The 19,833-nt window shown below is 35.8% G+C and overlaps 1 protein-coding gene across 1 annotated transcript in view; it reads right to left on the bottom strand.

Annotated features, from left to right (window-relative positions):
• Positions 1-6,481: 6,481 nt before the first annotated feature.
• The window catches only part of TMEM207 (transmembrane protein 207), a 23,328-nt gene continuing 9,976 nt past the window's right edge, over positions 6,482-19,833 (bottom strand). Inside the window, exons 4-5 of the mRNA XM_008071540.1 lie at positions 18,730-18,872; positions 6,482-6,615 (exon numbers count right to left, since the gene is read on the bottom strand). Coding sequence (XP_008069731.1) covers positions 6,482-6,615; positions 18,730-18,872 — 277 coding nt within the window. The remainder of the gene's footprint in view (positions 6,616-18,729; positions 18,873-19,833) is intronic.

Below are 19,833 nucleotides of genomic sequence, written 5' to 3'. Positions count from 1 at the left end.
AAAAAAAAAAAAAAAAAAGGATAATAGCTCTCGCCTATCGAAATCTAGAAGAAAATTAGTCAGTAGTGCCTGAGACTATTTTAATATTATACATTTACCTAGATATAATATGTTAAAGAGAATAATCTGAATTGACAGAAGATTTCATTTATATGGTCAGTTTTTCTATCAAATGAAGAAATCTGGCTATTTATTAAATATAAAGAGAGACATTATTTTGCTAATTACTAGAGGAAAGGAAAATTATTTTAATTTTGCTTATTACTTCCTATAAACAAAGATTTTTCAAAGAGGAAATTTTCCCAATCATGATAATAAAATTAGGCAACTTGCATTCACTGATAATTTCAGCAGTCCCATTTTTTACCTTAATATAAAATCTGGCATCTTTTATTTTACTATAGAAATGTAGAAATCTGGCATCTTGATTGAAATACATTACCCTCATGAGTCAGATATAGTTGTAGGCTGTTATAATTTCAGAGGAAAAAGCAACTGTTTTCCAGGTAGATAAATACAAACATCATTTTGTTTATCGCCAACCTATTTAATTTTGTAAAGAAGGCATTACTTTTATTTCATTTTACCAGACCTACAGTTAGTAAGGTAACATAAAATATTATTTTTCTGGATATATATAATATTAAATATTAAACATGCCTATATAGGGTTATTTTGTACAAAATCGCAAAGCGAAGTGAATTTGAAAGTAAGCTATTTCTTAGGAATGTATATTCTAATTCCTTTCTTTGTTCTGATTTTTTAAGATCATTCATTCTCTTTCAAGAGTGTGGTCTTATAGTAAACACATTTTCTTTATCTTATTTTCTCTTATACAATTCGGAAATATTTCACTTTTTGTCTTAAATATAATATTCTAGATGACTTTCATTTCATTGTCCACATGAATGCTATTCAGTTCTATCCCAGTTCTATTTCATTTCTGTGAAAGATATTGAATTTTGAAGTTGTCTTTCATAAAAATTGTACTCCTAACACAAATGAAACAAACCTGGAGCTACAAAACTGAAAATTAAAGGAGAACTTGTGGTCAGGTAAAAAGAAATAGACTGGACTTCTAGGGTCAGTGTTGTAGATATTACAGATCACGTGGGCATCATATCCACACATTTGCCTTTTTAGGCAACTCAAACTCATATGTTGCATCCTCAGAAGGTAGTGTATATTTCAGATTTTCTAGTCTTGTCTGAAGCATGTGCCTCAGCTGATGCTCAGTTTTCTTGTGAGCAATATGAACTAAAGCACCATATGTCTCTTTGCAAATTTGAACCTTACTGTTATTTCATTTTGCTAGGGTCTATCAAAAATCTGATATCAGTAGTAATTCAGCTTCACAGCTTCAGTTAGCTATTAAATAAAATCTAACTAATGGACCCTAATCTTAGATAGGCTTTCATGCCCTCTGGTGGATGCTCAAAGAAAGAGCTCTACCTTTTAGCAGTAAGAAAATAAACATAAAAACATATGCCCCAAACCCCTCATTTAAAAAGAGAACATTCTGATCCCTGGCTTACTAGACGCTGGTGTGGCCATGTGCTCTTTGAGCTATGGCCGTCACTATGTTTCCTGGTTTTGGCCACCCTTCCTTGCCTTGGAGAGGTGAATCTCTCTCTCTCTGTCTCTCTCTCTCTCTCTCTCTCTCTCTCTCTCTCTCTCTCTCTCTCTTTCTCTCGTTTACTTTCTAAATAAACTATATTTTCCAGTATAACTTCTGTGCTATCTTTGCATCTTTCTTGTGGCACTGACCCACCCACACACAAACAAGTATAAATAAAAATATAAAAAAAGAACATTCTTTACCACGGGAAGAAAAAAAATCAGTCCTATTAGAATTAAAAAATGAAGATACCTAGTTTAAATAGAATACTAAAGATCCATATACAAGCAAAGATTTTCAGAGACAAGATAACCAAAAACCCCACAGATTTATCTTTTTAAAATTATTTTACATGTTATGATAATTATAAAATTCAAATTAGTATTATTATTTTGTTATTTGTAGTGGTATTCAGTAGACTATAAAGAGTACCTGCTACAGAACTTTTAAGTCTCTGTCTAGAGGTCAGAGCAATTTCCATTATCCACCTGCTGTTTGAAAGAAAAACTGGTGGAAAGAAAATCCAGTATCACTAAAAATAATATGAACAAAGTTTGTTACCAAGAAACAGTCATTTGATTCTGTTCAGTTGGTTTTTTTGATATTAAGTAAAAATATGATCTAGATATTTGTTAAGAGATCTTTATTAGATAATTTTCTGGGAAAATAAACTATTTTTCTTCCGGTCCTACCCACCTGCCTACACCCTATTCTCACACTTTCTCCCAGAAATAAACCCACCAACCATACACCAAGCAGGTACTTTTTTTACGCTTGCACTGACACATAAATGCAGGTCACTTAAAAATAAATTCTGATTGTTTTTACTCTTTCACTAATGTCTTAGGCAAAATTCAGCTGCTAAATCATTAGTCCTGTTTCTAGATGAGCTTACATTTTTCTAGGTGTTAATTATAACCACTACCTGCTCTGTAAATGGAAACAAGTTTAACATACATATATGGTTTAACATACATAGCTCATAAGATAGAAATGCAAACTTTTCTCTTAGAGTTACTTATTGGAGATAAGTGTAATTATAAACTATACACTCTGATCTTTGTTTTCATAATCACTTTTGAAATCAGAAATATATAGTGTAAAATTATCTGGTATAGGAATTGAAAAATCAAAATATCTAGTTTCTAATTTTACCTCCCATATAAATTAACTATACACCCTGGGCAAGTCAAATCCTCTTCCAGTGTTCCATATCTTCTCCTCTGTTAAATAAAAGTAGATAGATAGATAGATAGATATAGATGAAGGATAGATAAATAGATAGAATGAGATAGATTGAGAGATAGATGATAAATAGACACATACACACAGATATTTTGTGTCTATCTTTTAAAAATAGAAGTTTGGTGAGCATTTCAACTGTAAAAGCTATATATAAACATTGTTAAACAGTTAGAAAATCCATAAATATATATATAAAATAAAATTTCTGTAACTCCATTACTAAAGACATTAGATTTAACATTTTATATTTCTATGTGACATGGCTTCTTTTGTTGGCTTGCACTTGCAAGCTATAGCTTTGCCAAATCATGAACTGGTCTAATTTTATATTTCTTTTTATTAAAGTAATACACAGATTTAGTTTTAAGAGTCCACTAGTACTATGGAAGTGGGATGAAAAATCAGTACTTTCCTGCCGTACCTTATCCCACCTGCATATGTCTAAATCTCATTTCTTGAGAAAACTATTTTTAACTCGTTCAGTGTTTTGTTTCAGATATTTATAATCTAATTCTGAAATGATAGGCTTTGCCATCATTTAACTTTTTCCTTAATTTCAGACATTAATGATTTTCCACCATCTGAGATTAGCAGTCATATTTCTTACTGTATCCTACCACTTTCCCTCGCAAATACTTTCCCTCTGCCTAGTGTGTCAATATGAATAACACAAAAATATTAATTTAAAATTTTTAATTAGTGTAAACAATATTATTTATGTCATTCATAGCTTAGCTATTTTAAGCAATATTAATTATTTACAAATTCATAGTTTAACCTTTTTTAAAAGTTAGTCCAACTTTTGTTTTTCATAGATTTAATAATTACCTGTATTTTTACTTTCATCGTTTACCATTTATCAATCACTAATTGAATACAACATTTGCATTATATTTTTGTCTTTAATTATTCCTCTTATTTCCTGCAGTTCTTTGTTGTCATGCTCTGACAGAAATTAGCTCTTCTCTGGGCTGCTGAAGTACTGTCTTCCTGCAGATTAGCTTTATTATCATATTTAGAATTCACATCACCTCCCTTGCCTCAAATCCTCGGACATTTCTGGATTGCTATAGCATGAATTCACATGATTATTCTGTTTCCTCTTTGAAGAGCTTAGCAAAGTGGGGAAACATGAAACTTTAGTCAATTATAACAAACATGTGTCCATCTTATTCATCTTTTCATATAATGAAATTTTACACCTAACTTTCTTCTTACTATCATCCTGGGACCACTGTCTTTGTGAATTAAACATGTTCATTCCCTTACTATAATCTTAGTGGGTTCCTGAAGGGGTAGATGTGTTCTTTCTACCATCTTTAACTTGAAGTAAGGAATAGCCATGTCACTAAATCATCATGAGCATAAAATCTGATAGCACATTACAGCACATTAACACATGTTTCTTCACACTGTTTTCATCAGTGGATACAGCACATTAACACACGTTTCTTCACACTGTTTTCATCAGTGAGTTTATGACAACAGCACTAAGGCAGCTGGCCTTGACCTTTATACACACTCACCTTCATAAGTCCTCCTGTTTATCAAATTTTCATTGTTATTTTTGGGCATTTCTAGGACTAGGAAACATTACTTACAAAATTAGTGTAAATATACCAGGTACCAGGAAAGCTGCCTTAGGCACTAGAGTTTAGAGCAATGATCACTCCACTTATGGATTTACATTCTAGCAGAAGAAGGAAAACACCAGACTATAAGTAGAATTCAGCTGTATGGTATAGGAAAAAATAATGAGTGATATGGGAAAATTAAACATGTGTCTGGATAAGAAGGTGGAGAAAGGCTGCAATTACCAGGGTTGAGAAAGGCTGCAATTTCAAGTATAAGAATCAGGATGAGCCTTGTTGAAGGGCTGACTTTTGAACAAAGACTCAAAGGAGGTGAGGTAGTGAAGCAACACTTACATTTGAGGGAAGAGTGTTGCAGACAAAGAGGACAGCATGGTGAGGAGGTAGGATAATACCTAGTAGGTTTGGGGACAGTGTCCCTGGAGAAAATAAGTAAAAGGGAGAGTCATAAGAAAGGAGACCTCAGAGTGGTACAGATCATATTGAGTCATTTGTCAAGGAATTTGGCATTTTCTTTTACTGAGACTTGAGTTTTGTTGAGACATGACACTATTATGTTGTAAAAGATTTACCTACATATCAAAAGATGCTCCACAACACATGTCATCAGGAAATTGCTAATTAAAACAACAATGGGAGACCACACCTATCAGAATGGCCAAAATTCAGAACACCGGCAACATGAAATGCTAGTGAGAATGTAGAGCAACAGGAGCCCTCATTCATTGTTGTTGGAACTGAGAAATTAGTGCAAACACTTTGGAAGACAGTTTGGTAGTTTCTTACAAAACGACATATACCATTCGACAAGCGTACCTTTAGTATTTACCTAAAGAAATTAAAAACATATGTCTACACAAAAACCCACACATCACTGTTGATAGCAGCTTTATTCATAATTGCAAAACTTAGAAGCAACCAAGATGCCCTTCAGCGGGTGAAGCAATAAATTGTGATATATCCAGACACTGGAGTTTTACTGAGCACTAAAAAGAAATGAAAAGCACGATCAAGCCATGAAAAGACACAAAGGAAACGTATATGCCTTTTACTAAGCTAAAGAAGTTGATTTGAAAAGGTCACATACTATATGATTCCAACTAATTTAATAATTCCGAAAAAGCCAAAACCATGGGGAAAGTAAACAAGATCAGTGGCTGCCAGGAGACAGAGGAAAGGGAGGATCGAATAGGTAGAGCACAGAGGAGTTTTAGGGGCAGTGAAACTACTTTGGATGATACTATAATGGTGGATACAGGCCATTTCAAATTTGTCAGATCCAAAGAATGTATAACACCAAGGAGGAACCTTAACATAAGCCATGGGCTTTGAGTGATGATGATGTGTCAATGTAGGCTCATCAATTTTGGCAAAAAGCACCCCTCTGGTGGGGAACGTGGACAATAGGGAAGGTTATATGTGTTTGGGGTCAGGGGGTTCATGGGAAATGTACTATCTGCTCAATATTGCTGGGGACTTAAAACTGCTCTAAAAAACAGTCCACTGGAAAAAAAATTACTCTAGTAGCTACGTTTAAACAGAATACAGTAAGGCAAACACGGGAGCAAATGGATGAATTTAGATGCTACTGCCAGAATCCAGGCAAGAACTGACAAGTGAGTGGCTTATACCACAGATATGGTAGGTAAAAACTGTTCAGAATCGAAATATATTTTGAAAGTAGTATCAGCAAGGTTTTCTGACAAAATGAGTGTTGGGAGTAACACAGAGAGAGGATTCAAGGATGGCTTTCAGTTCTTTTGCCTGAGCAAAAAGAAAACAATGGCAGATGACGTGTGATCTTCAGCTGACAAGTTTGTTGAACAAAACAACTGACATCTTCACTTGGCTGACAATAGATATCTAACTTGACCAAACTTATCTCCTAGTCTTTTCTCTACATTCATTCTTTTGCCTATTTGTCCTTCAGACTATAATAATATATCTCTGAGAATTTCCACTAAGTAAAAGAAATCATCCCCAAATTTGATGTTTTTAAATTATAAATGTTTCTAATACTTTAAATTCATGATCCAGATCTGAAACCGGCTTCGTATGGAGGTGGGGGGCCTAAGGTGCCAAAACACGGAGCAGGACACAGCTCAGAACTTGGAGTATGAAGGTGAATTCCAACCACTGGACTCACAGCTGCATCTGTCCCTGGAAAAAGAAAGATGAAAACTTGTAATCTTTCTAGTGAACATAAAACAGAAGTACATGAACTGCCTGATAAAATCTGACATTTCTTGGATCACTGAAGCAACAGAAAATTATTTGTATCCATGAGAAAAAAAATTACAACCATCTTGCTCTCTGCAGTGAAAGTTAAGTCACTACAGCAAAAACATTGTTCCCATGAAGAGATTATATCATCACTGACTGACCTATCAAGACGCATGCGCAATTTAGCAGCTGAAACTGGAAAGAATATCCTCCTTTGTACATCACAAGACAGAATTCCTCTAAACACTAATGGCATTTCAGCTAATGCACCCATTATGGGAAATGCGTCACTATTTTATATTTATACTTGTAAACTGCAACAAAAACAAATAATTGCTTTAATCATTTTCCTATAATGAATAGTAAAAAGGTTAAGCTAAATGGTGGAAAGCTTGCATTTGGAGTATACGCACAAAATAAAAAGAAGGCATTCCAAAAACTTTTAAGGATTTGAAATCAAAGGTCTTGATTTCTAGATTAATCACAATGCAGTCCATTAAATATTAAAAATATGTCTTTTCTCCCACAAATTGGTCACCTTGAGAGATTATGCACTTCCAATAGTTTTTTTTTTGAAATCTCTTATTAGTATTTTCTTAAAAAGACTGTTTTTGAGTCACACAGAAAAAATCAATAGTAATGTCTTATAACCCCCCATAGATAGATAGATAGATTTTAACCTCAGTATTTACCTACCTTTGAATGACTTTAATAGCTTCTTGCCAAAACAATAGCAACAACCATAAATTTACCTTTAAAGAATAAACTAAATATAGTCTCTGTTTTTGCCTATTAAATTTAATTGGAACAAAACCATGTCAATTTATTTACCTATTTTTTTGTGACTTTTGCACTACCATAGCAGAAGTGAGTCATCCCCACATAGACCATATGACTTGCAAGGCCAAAATTACTTTCTATCTGGCCCTTAGCAGAAAAAGTTTGCTGACTTTCCTCAAAGGAGTAAGATTTCACACCATTGGGAAGTCCCAAAAAAACATGCCACAATTAACAAGAGAATTCAAAGGGCAGCTATATAATAGGTGTAATCTGCATGACTGGGATCTGTACATAGATGACTCAGAGTGATTACTTTGAAGTGATGATGTTATTTTAGCGGCATAGATTTTCATACATTTGCATTTGTTTTATTTCTTATCTCATTGGTTCTCAAAGCAAAGAATAATAATTCAAATATGTGAAGGGTAGTACCATGTTTAGAATATTAATCTCGGGCCGGGCTTGGTGGTTCAGCCTGTAATCCCATGCTTTGGGAGGCTGAGGTGAGTGAATTGCCTGAACCCACGGGTTCGAGACCTGCCTGGGCAACTTGGCAAGGCCTCATCTCTACAATAAATCAAAAAAAATTACTCGGATGTGGTAGCGCGTGCCTGTAGGTCCAGCAGCTCGGAAGGCTGAGGCAGAAGGATTGCCGGAGCCCAGCAGGTCGAGGGTGCGGTGGTCGGGAGCGGCCACTGCACTCCAGTCTGGGTGATGGAGTGAGACTCCAACTCAAAAAAAAAAAACCAAAAAACCAAAAACAAAAAAAAGAATGTTAATCTCACCTCCTGGTTTAGCACTTTTCTTAGAGAGTTATTCACTAATTGAATAACCTACTTTTACACTATTATATAATACTTCTTTACCTCAGTTTTCTTTTATGTAACAAAAGGATAATAATATCTGCCTCTATAAGCACAAGGCTAAAAGAGTATCAGGTGTTTAAAACAAGACTTGGCACACAACAATTACTCATCAAAAATTTATTGTTATTATTATTATTAATATATATTAAGAAGAGAGCTCTATGCTAGAAGTATGCATGTATTTTCTTTTATTTACAATATTATTTTATGATCTCTATGCTTTTAATGGTTAAATAATTTAATCGTTATCATTAGCTATGACACAGAAATTATTAAATGAAAACTATTGAGTTAGAGCCTTTTGTAGTTCATAAGTTTAGGCTGATGTCAGACAATTATGCGGGACTTGATTAATCAGAGTTAACATTGGTAAACTATACACGCTTAGTAACTCCCTCCGTTGTGAACACTGAATACTGAATGCTGGGTATTTTCCTGGTGAATATCTCCTTATGTATTCAATACAAAGTCAAAGGTAACTGAGCTATCTTTTTGCTTGGAAGTGGTTGACCAGATTGACTTGACACATCTATTATCTGAACTAGCTCTAATTTATTTCCACTACTGCCACTACCAATATTGTGCTCCAGGTGATAGGATCTTGACAATTGCTCTCTGTGGTAGGAAAGTTTTATTATCTTCTTACTACAAATTTGGCCATTACTTTTCAACTTATTACAAAAATCACAAGGCATTCCTTTGATAAACATAACTAAGCCAATGTGCTCAGAAAGCTTTTGAAAATCAAACATAGGTTATATCAGTTCTCTATTTTCCTCAAAGCATGTTTACATATAATATGAAATAATTGAGGCGTGAAGGAGCAGGCATTAGCGTCATTTTTTTTAAAATATAAATTAAGAAGCTGAGATAATTTAGTTAAAAAAATGCCAGCAAAAATCCTATAATTTTACCGGAACTGCTGGCTAAAATATTAGAGTTTATTGTTTAAGCTTTTTTTTTTTTTTTTTTGAGTTGGAGTCTCACTCTGTCGCCCAGACTGGAGTGCAGTGGCCGCTCCCGGTCACCGCAGCCTCGACCTGCTGGGCTCCGGAGATCCTTCCGCCTCAGCCTCCCAAGTAGCTGGAACTTCAGGCACGTGCTAACACACCCGGCTAATTTTTTTGATTTACTGTAGAGATGAGGTCTCACCAAGTTGCCCAGGCGGGTCTCGAACCCTTGGGCTCAGGCAATCCACTCACCTCAGCCTCCCAAGGTGCGGGATTACAGCCTGAGCCACTGAGCCCAGCTTGTTTAAGCTTCTAAACCAAATACAATTACTGCTGAGTTTTTTTATAGAGTTCAAATTTCCACATTATTAAGAATCACTCAAATAGACTTCACTTATTTCAACATGCTCCTTCTACTTTCTTCTCTTTTCCTGTCTTTTATTTCATCCCTTTCTCGTCTATATTAGTGACCAAATTGTTCGAATTTGAGTCACAGTTCTACCATCTACTAACTGTGTTGCTTAATCTCTAAGTGTCTTTGTTCAGAATGTTCAGAATGATAGTGAACCTCTCATAGAGTTGTAGGGAAGAATAAATGAGACTAAAGATGTCATGTGTTAGCAAAGGGCATGTGTCATGGCACATGCTCAATAAATGCAAGTCATTATTATCATCATGTCTTTCTATGAAAGTCTGAGAATGAAACGCTCCTTTTATGACCTAGAATTAGTTACAAAATATTTACGTGTAGAAGATAAAACATCACAAAAAATGACATTTATTAAAATTTTTAATATAAAAGACAGAATCCCGGGATACTTGGATGGAGAAGACAGTAAAACACTTAAGGCCTTACTTCTTGTTTATCTCTCTCAAGTACTGTTTTTTTCTCCCCAGCTCACAGCACTCACATTTAATCACTACTGGAAGACTGATATTTCTATTTACTCTGAGAAAAAGAAAAAGAGGAAGATTATCCCTGAAACTGCAGAAGAAATAGGTCAGGGAGATTGTATTATTGATTGTATTACTGAGAGGCAGCATTATCAGGTGATTGGAGAAGCCAAGAATGCAAAGCTAAGCCAAGACATCCCCAGGAGAAGCATCTCATCTGGCCAGCCCAGGGAAGCAGTCTTCTCAGGGAAGGCACAGAACTTTGTTAGGTAGTCTTATAGAGCTGTGGGAACAGAGCTCTGATCCACAGAACTCATGGGATAAAGACAAAGGGACCCTTGTGCAAATGTTATTTGTTCATTAAAAAAAATATGGACAAACAATGGGGTAGTTCCTCTCCTATGTTCTCAAATTCTCTTTTTTCTAATGCATACTCGGTTGTTCTTCTGTCTCAAGTTCTCCTTGTCCTTCTCTCACCTCCCAAACCCCAAACTTTTATCCCTTCATTATCTTTAAATGTCTTACTTCCTGATTTATTAGAGATTTTTATTCAGCTTCACAACTTTATGTTAATAAAACCTTATTTCCATCCTTATTTTTAGTGAATTAAAAAAAACTTTTGTCTTTAGTAAACTCTAGAACTCCTTTGACATGAACTATTTTTCAAATACAAATTAAAAAACAAATAATTAACCTAATAAGCAAAAGCAGAATCCTTTTTTACTCTTAAATCATTTATAATGTCTATCTATTTCATCCTGTCACAATTATATCCTTGGTTTTATAAAGTGGAGAGCAATAATCATAAACAATAGATATTTGGGGTACAGATGGTTATGTGAAAATTTTAATGATTTTCTCTTTTCTTTCTTCTCAAACTTTACTAAAATCTCGAATCTATTTCTTTAAAAAAATCACTTTCTATGGCCCAGTGTGTGCTTTTACTTTTCATTTCCATTGAGTGAGGAAAAAACTGGTTGTAAATCTTCTGTGTTTTCTGTCGAATTTTCTCATAGAAATTATTCCAAAGGCATTATTCAAATAGGCAAGACACTGAGATAAGAAAACATTGAACATACCACCATCATGACCACAGCAACAAAAAATACATTTTCACCTCTAACACAGATACTGGACGAAAACACCCAAGTAGTACTAAATTGTTAGTTTTTGATGGTTGGGAGAAGGGAAGATGAAGATCTCAGAAACTACATCATGTATGATGCTATTTAAGAAGATATAGAGCATTGAATGGACACTTTCTGAGGCTGTAGCAAAGATGGTAAGGGAGAATGTGGTCCAGAAGATGAGTGCAATTCAGGGGAAGATAATAAAGGAAGAAGGGACTATCTAAGAGATGCTAAAGTTGGCTCTGGAAAGAAGAGATGGGTCTAAAGAAAAAAAAGATGATTTTAGAGCTCATATAAAATAAGATTTACATTTTGGAACTTAACATATTTGTTTCTTTAAAGAGTTTCCTTAAACTCTTACTCTTTCTCCTCATCTCTCTGCTTTCTTGACTTTCTTCTCATCTACCCTCTCTTCTTTCTCTGACAATGCCTCCTCCTTATCCCTAAGGGAGGGTATATTCATTTCCTAAGGCTGCCATAACAAAGTAAAACAGACTGGATGGTTTACACAATAGAAATTTATTTTCTCACGATTATGGAGGCTAGATATCTGAGATGAAGGTGTCAGCAAGATTGGTTTCTTCTGAGTCCTCCTTTTGGCTTGTAGATGGCCATCTTCTCCTTGTATCTTCACATGTCTTCTCTCTGTGCTTGTCTGTGAGCTCATCTCTTCTTATGAAGACACTGGTGGTATTGGATTAAGATATGACACAATTGCCTGATTTTAACTCAATTATATATTTAAAGGTCTTATCTTCATATAGAGTCATATTGTGAAGATACTGGAGGTTAGGACTTGTACATATACACTTGGGTGAGAAAGAACTCAACTCATAACAAGAGGTATCAGAAGGATTATTCCTCTCTTTTTGGAGGGTAAAAAACTGCTTTGTAACATACTATTGACATGGAAGGTAACAGTCAAATGCAGTGTCAGGTTCTCTTCTACTGATCCCAATAAATTTTAGAGGAGTCCCTGACTCTAGAATCTACCATTCTGGCATACAGATCCTAAGAGGAAGGAAGACCAGTTATCTGAGCACAGAATCAGCAAAGAGTGAAGAGTCATGATCATTGGCCCAGGAAACACAATTGGAGTCTGAGGTGTTTGCCGAGGTCCCAAGGACCTTATCCAGACAGGAAATCTCATCAGATATTGGGATAGGCTGTGCTGGCAACATCCTCCTTAAATATACTTTATAAGAATACAAAGCAAAATGTTTTCTTTTCACTCTGTAGTATTTCTAATCAAGGAAAATTGGCTACTTGAACCTGGTAATATTGTCACTAATTGTTATCAAAAGAAATGTTCTATTTTATGTGTTTTAACATTAGTACAATTCAATCAACTCTAGTCTCAGATACTCAGTCAAATTTTCCTCTTGGCTCTTCTCTGTTGAAGGCAGCTTTTGTGAGACCCTGAAAGTCATACCTCTGACACATAGGTCAGAAAAGCAGAACTATTTCCACTAATATATTCAACAAATAGTGGTAATAAAGTAAAATAAGTTTGGAGAAAAAAATAGTTTTAGGAGGGACTCAAGGTTACTATATCAAATCTAGTCTTTCCACTAACATGTTTTAAGTGACCCGTTGCCCATATTCTGTATTTAGGAGGAATCATCCTGTCTTCCTGTTGGGAGCCGGCCACGGAGGCCCACTGAGCGTTAGGGATCAGGGAGGGCCGTGGACCTCGAGACCGCTAGGACGTGTTCGAGAGCCGTAGACCCCATTTTCCTCCCCCCTTTGCCATGCAGCACAAGAACAACCTAAAGGAACTCTGCTGGCCTAAGCTGAAGACTCTGTGACTGTGACAGGCATAGCTGACTCTAGAAACCCATTGTTCCTGTTTCCCATAAACTGCGGTTTCGGCCTAGGTATTAGATATAATTCAAATTCAGGTCACATTTGGGAGCCTTTTATACAGTACAAGCTTCTTTATAAGATTTAAAAGAATATTTATAGAATTAGTATATACTTAGGGAGAGCTGTTTGCAGCTTTTCAATGGTGAAGATGATTTTCGAGAGTGGCCCAGCACAGAGTTTGGGTTGGGCCACATTCCTGAGAGCCCAGCACGTACTTTGGACTGGGCTGCATTCTTTTGGGCCAACTTTAGCTACAGTTAGTGTAAGGTCTTTTTTCTACCTGTTATAGAAATTGAATTTATTTTATTCATAGAAGGTATTGTAGAATAGGTCATGCTACGAATCGTGTTAGTTCAAACATAATCAATCATAATATATTTAGGTTTAATAAGAATATAGTTAACTTTAGAAATGTCATTGTCTCCACTTTCTACTATCGAAGTTTTCGCCTTAGTACATTTCCAATTTACATTTAGGTTTTAGAAGCTTTGCTGCTGCTAATCAACTTTATATATTAGAATTAAGAATTGGAAAACTTTCATAGAAATTAGGATAGACATATAAGACTTTGGAATAGCCATTTTGTTAAGAGATTGTAGTCTATTGTTCCAAAAGGTGGCCCACCGTGGACCTTGGACTGGGCCACATCCTGTAGGGCCCAGTGTGGTCTTTGGACTGGGCCACATTCTTTAGGAAATTGGCTTAAGCTATAATTAAGAGCTTCTGTAGCATTGTATAAGTGGTAGAGTTTAATTTAGTCGTCATGGGTATTGAGTAAGCTTTAGAAGTTATTGATTATCAGAACATCATTAGACTAGTAAGGATAGTTACAGTGCTTTTGAAGAACATTAACTAGCAAAGGGAACAATAAGACAATCTTGGGGTTTGTTCCTCCTCACACCTAAGCATCTGGTGCGTAGGGGATGCCCCCCCGCACCTGGCTTTGTGTTCACGTGAAAGACTTGTGAGACTGCCTGTGTAAAATTTGGGGATAAATACCTGCTGTAACTTTCAATAAACGGCTTCTGCTCATTTCACTGAACAGTTGTCCACTTTCTTTCTTTCTCTTTCTTCCTCTTTATATCTATCCTTCCATCTTTCTTTCTTTTAATATCTATCCCTACAGATTCGCCGACGCCACCACATCTTCCAAGGGACTCCCCAAAACTTTGCAGGGGCTGGCCCCCTGCATCTTCCCTTTTGTATTCAAGGGCTGACAGAAAATCCAGAAACCCTGCATCATTTTTTCTGAAGACTTTTTTTTACAAAATGTATTTTAGATTTGAGAGGTACACATGTGTATTAACATATGATGTGGTGGTGAGGATTGGGTCTCAGATGGCTCATTCACTACATGGTGAACACTGTATCCTGTGGGTAGTTTCTGAACCCTAACACCCCCAACTCCATTGTTGTTCCCAGAGTCTATTATTTCCATCTTTGTGACCATGTAGATCCCACATATGAGTGAGAACATGTGGTGTTTGGTTTTCTGTTACTGGGTCAGTTTACTTAAAATGATGATCTCCAGCTCGATCCATGTTGCTGCATAAGACATGATTTCATTCTTTTTTGTGGCTGCCTAGTATTCCATAGTGTATATATACCACATTTTCATTATCTACTGATTGGTTGATGGCTATTCAGGTTGATTCCACATCTTTGCAATTGTGAATTGTGTTGCAATGAACATGCTGGTATAGGTGTCTTTTTGAAAATATAATGACTTCTGTTCCTTAGGGTAGTTACCTACCTAGAAGTAAGATTGCTGGATCAAAGGGTAGATCTACTTTTAGTTCTTTGAGTAATCCCTACACCACTTTCCAAAGAGGTTGTACCAATTTATACTCCCACCAACAGTGTATAAATGTTTGCTTTTCTCTGCATCCGCACCAGCATCTATTGCTTTTTGATTTTGTAATAATGGTCATTTTGTTGGGTGTAAGGTGGTATCTCATTGTGATTTTAATTTTAATTTCCCTGATTATGAGTGATGTTTAATAATTTTTTCATGTTTGTTGGCCATTTGCATATCTTCTTTTGAGGGATGTCTGTTTATGTCATCTGCCCACTTTTTAAAGGGATTATTTGTTTTTTTCCTACTGGTTTGTTTGAGTTCTTTGGAGATTCTGGATATTAGTCCTTTGTCAGAGGCATAGTTTATGAATATCTTCTCCCATTCTGTAGGTTGCCTAGTTGCTTTGTTGATTATTTCTTTTGCTGTACAGAAGCCTTTTAGTTTAATTAAGTTCCACTTATTTATTTTTGTTTTAGTTACATTTGCTTTTGGAGTTTTAGTCATAAATTATTGGCCTAGGCTTATGTCCATAAGAATTTTTCCTAAGCTTTCTTCTAGAATTGTTATGATTTCAGGTCTGATATTTAAATCTTTAATCCATCTTGAGTTAATTTTTGAATATGGGATATGGGGAGAAATAGGAATATATTTCATTTTCCTGCTTGTATCTATTCAATTTTCCCAGATCAATTGTTGAATAGGATGTCCTTTCCACAGTGTGGTACTAATACAAGAGCAGACACATGGACCAATGGAATGGAATAGATGATCTAGAAATAAACCTAAATACCTACAACCAACTGATCTTTGACAAAGCAGACAAAAGCCTATTTCATATTCTAATATGTCACCGATGTGATTTAAGAGATTTCTCTTTTATTTTTTTTTTGTTTTTTAGTCTCAAGAAATGTGGGTGTTTTATTTTTATCTCTTTAGTTTTTCTCTTCCTCTTCTGAACAGTGACTGAGGAAAACTCCAAAGTGAAGTACAGCCCCATAACCTTGGTGTGGGTGTAGGCATATGAATCCCACAGTAGTTGGACTCAGCCCCAAGCTGTGAGCACATACTTTGTGGAGGTTGTGGAGGTAGATGCTGCAGTTTTGACTCTCACCTCCCTCTGTAGCCACAAAAGTTAGTGATTCTCTAACTTCTCATTTAGACAGCAGCTTATTCTTATAGAAGTATTAGGGAGAAAGAAACATTTGTCTGGAGAAGTGAAGGTATAATGCCTATCCAACAGGGGAGGTAAATCCGATGTGAGTCCATGTTTCAGGCTGCCTTAAAATATCGACTTCCTAAAATTTACTTCCTGAAATACTAATTAAGAAGTCACTAGAGATCACAAAGATCACCACTTCCTGAATTACTCTTAGATATCTTGTTTTGGAAAGGAGAAATAGGAATGATAGAATGCACAACTCTGACCACAATATTCACATCAAAGATTGTGTAAATGGCTGTTCACTGCCTGTACAATTCTTGGGACAGGATTGATAAGTATTGGGTGAGACAATCTGACTCCCAACTCACTGAAGGCTCAAGAAAAGATAAATGGGAAAGGGCAGATGAGCCTGTGGCCTTCAAGATGGGCATTAGGAAGAGAACAAAATTAGCATTTGCTAAATACTTCTTTAGCAAAATAAGATTCAGAAGTTAAAACGGTAGAATTGGAAGGAAAGGATAGAACAAGAATTGTTATGAATAATAAGATTCAGAAGTTAAAACGGTAGAATTGGAAGGAAAGGATAGAACAAGAATTGTTATGAATATTCTGGAGCACAAGCCTTACCACTGAGGAATTGGCCTATGAAAATGTCTAGATGTTCAAATAAAGAGGTTGTACTTAGTGCTCAGAGATGAATTGTCTAGGCCATGAGTATCCAGCCCACATTTTCATTGGTTCCCTACCCACAATTCTGGACCTTTTGAACTTGATTGGTTGACTTGTAACAAGATTTTATATATGTATATTTACCTAGTTGAGTGAAAGAAGTGAATAACATCCTTTAATAGAAATAATAACTACCAAGTTGATATTTAGAAATTAGAGATAACAACTGAAAAATCCACAATCTACTGCTTAGAATTTGATAGATGTAAAATAAATTGTGATCATATTATTTTCTTACCCAGTTTTTTTTTCCTATTCAGAATATTTTCAGAGTAATATAGAAAATGTGATTCTAATGCCAGGTGCTCAGTGCTAGCACATGAAGATTATTGAGATAGTATGTTGGTCACTTTGATCACTACTCCCACACTCATAACTGTTCAGGGAAGTTCAAGAGCATATATGTAAACCACCATGCAGGAAATTTTAAAACATTAGATAAATGAGGCTATAACCATGACACACAAATTTGTTGAAAAAATTGTAACAGTATAACATGTAGCTGAATAACTTACTTAAATTAAAAAACAGAATTTTCTAAAGATTCAAGGGAATCTAGTAAAGGTCTCCCTCAAAGAAGGGCTAAGAAGACCAGGCTGCATTTTCCACTTTAGAAACTCAAGTTCATATTAAAGAAGCAAAATTGCATTTATTTATTAAGCATCTCTAGTTAAATAAATAAAAAATAGACCAACTTACTATATTGATGCCTTTGACACATATTTTTGCCAGAAGATCAATGACCCTATTTCTTCTATGCTCTGTGGAAAGTGTTTTTGACTTTAGGAGAAAGAACTACTGTCACTGGAAACTTTAATTGGCCTTCCCAAAATAGCCATTTCCCAAGTTGATAATGTGTTGCCCTTGCTAAGTAATGATTTTTAAAGAAAACAAAAAAGCCAATAGTAAATATAAATACGAAATCTTAGAGTACTAACTGTAGATGTTAAAGCATTTTCATTTATTTTACTCCAATTTTTATTTAGCTGTTATTTTTTTTCAGGGCACATCCTGCTCCATCTATTGAAAATCTCATGCTAGTCTAAGTTTCTGGAAAACAACTGTTCATCTCCATTAAACACTCTTGAGGCAACTGGAGTGTGTAATGCAGTACCTTAGAGTACAGTCTCTGGATGAGAACAATGCTTAACATGAAGAAATAATCAATTATGACCTCCCAGATCAGTAAGTGATTATTTTTTCTACCTACAGAAATCAGTGATTGTTTTTCTGCATAGGCTGGCAGTTACAAATAACTTGAAGACCTTGTTTTTCTCCATTTCTTACCTCTTGATGCAAATTGAAAAATGAAGGGAGAGACATGGTTTTCAAAATGGTATTGGAAGCTGGCAGGATCAAGAGGATGCTCCTGTGTCTGGGGGGGAAGGACATGAGCATTGACATTCCTCTGCCCAATTTCAGAGTAATTAAATATTCTGCATTGTCAACAGACATTCTGGAAAGTATGGATCAGCATTACTTGAAATGAGTTTTAAGTAAGGCTTTAAAAGCTTATAAGTGAAATTATAAATACAGGTCAAGATAGACTGATACCCAAAACTCAGAGATGCTGAGTTAACCCTACCACCTTAACCCTACCACTCTCTTGGAGTTTCCAATCCTGCGTATCTCTTCTCTTCTTTTTGTTGGTTGAAAAAATGTTGAGTCGGTTTTCCAAAACACATTTTCTTTCTTCTGGGGTCTCTTTTTTCTGTAATTTTCTTCCTTAAACTCCCTCTTCAGGGCATGGCTTTGGGTCTCCAATAAGCCATGGCTTGTTCTAAGTTCACAACTTGCTTTTCAGAGAATAGTTTCTCAATTCACCACAAAATCACAAAGCTGCAAAGAGGAGTCCAGAAGTGTGCAGACAACTCACCATAAATGGGGTCCAAGTCTCCAACAGCAAAAATGGCCAGGGTGCGGCTTTGGGAATCAGTTCGGGATCTCTTCAGCCAGCACTGGAGGCAGAAGAACACTGCCCCACTGAGCAGAGCCACCAAGAAGATCAGCAGCAGGAACCTGACACCAAAAGTAGCAGAAGAGTGAGGCGGAGCATGTGAAGAAGTTAAGAGCTTCTGTTACTATCTTGAAAGGCGGCAAGGACTCAGCTAGACTGACTGCAAACAATTTGAGATGTGGAATTTCTTAAGCAATTCCTCTACCACCACTCCTACATTCTTACTGATCCTAAAATATTATTTGTGCTCAGAGCAGGTCGATCTTTCCAGGTGGTAATTATCATTTTTTTCCTTGAAAATTGGAAAATTGGAGGTTTTTTTTTTTTTTTTTTGAGTAGGAGTCTGACTCTGGAGGGTTATTTTTAAAAGCGGTGTCTTAATTTATCCATCAATTCTTCTTTTCATTCAGCTATATATCCATTCATTCAACTAGTATTAAGCAACTGAATTTTACATGTTGGAGTTAGGGACTCAAAGGTAGACAAAATGTAGTCTCTGCCTTTCATGAACTGACCATCTAATGGGGAGAGCTGACAATGTTAAGTTTGGTAAATACTAATGTAAAGATTTAAGAGGCTAAATTTTCTGAAGGTTATCTCATAGATAAGGTAGCAGTCTTATTTTGAATGTAGCAGTCTTATTTTGAATGACTTTTAAGGACAGAAATAAAATTAGTGAAGAGTCATTTTAGGGAGATTTCACAAGAAAGACTATTTTTTTCATTAATGAGCTTTAATTCCAGAACAAACTCTTATTCTTAAACATAGTGAGTTCTCAGTCACAGATACATTTTCTTTAAGCGCATGGCCCCCCTCTCCAATTTAGTAGAGGTAAATCTACCCTCTCTCTCTCTGATCTACTTTCTTTTCTTTTTTTTTTTTTTTTTTTGAGTTGGAGTCTCACTCTGTCGCCCAGACTGGAGTGCAGTGGCCGCTCCCGGCCACCACAGCCTCGACCTGCTGGGCTTCGGCGATCCTTCCGCCTCAGCCTTCCGAGTAGCTGGAGTTACAGGCGCGCACTAC

The sequence above is a fragment of the Carlito syrichta genome, unplaced genomic scaffold, assembly GCF_000164805.1.
Source record: "Carlito syrichta isolate Samal-C Ts95f unplaced genomic scaffold, Tarsius_syrichta-2.0.1 Scaffold314364, whole genome shotgun sequence".
Classification (NCBI taxonomy): domain Eukaryota; kingdom Metazoa; phylum Chordata; class Mammalia; order Primates; family Tarsiidae; genus Carlito; species Carlito syrichta.
The sequence above is the reverse complement of the archived record's forward strand: the minus strand, read 5'-3'. Positions and strand labels throughout refer to the sequence as shown.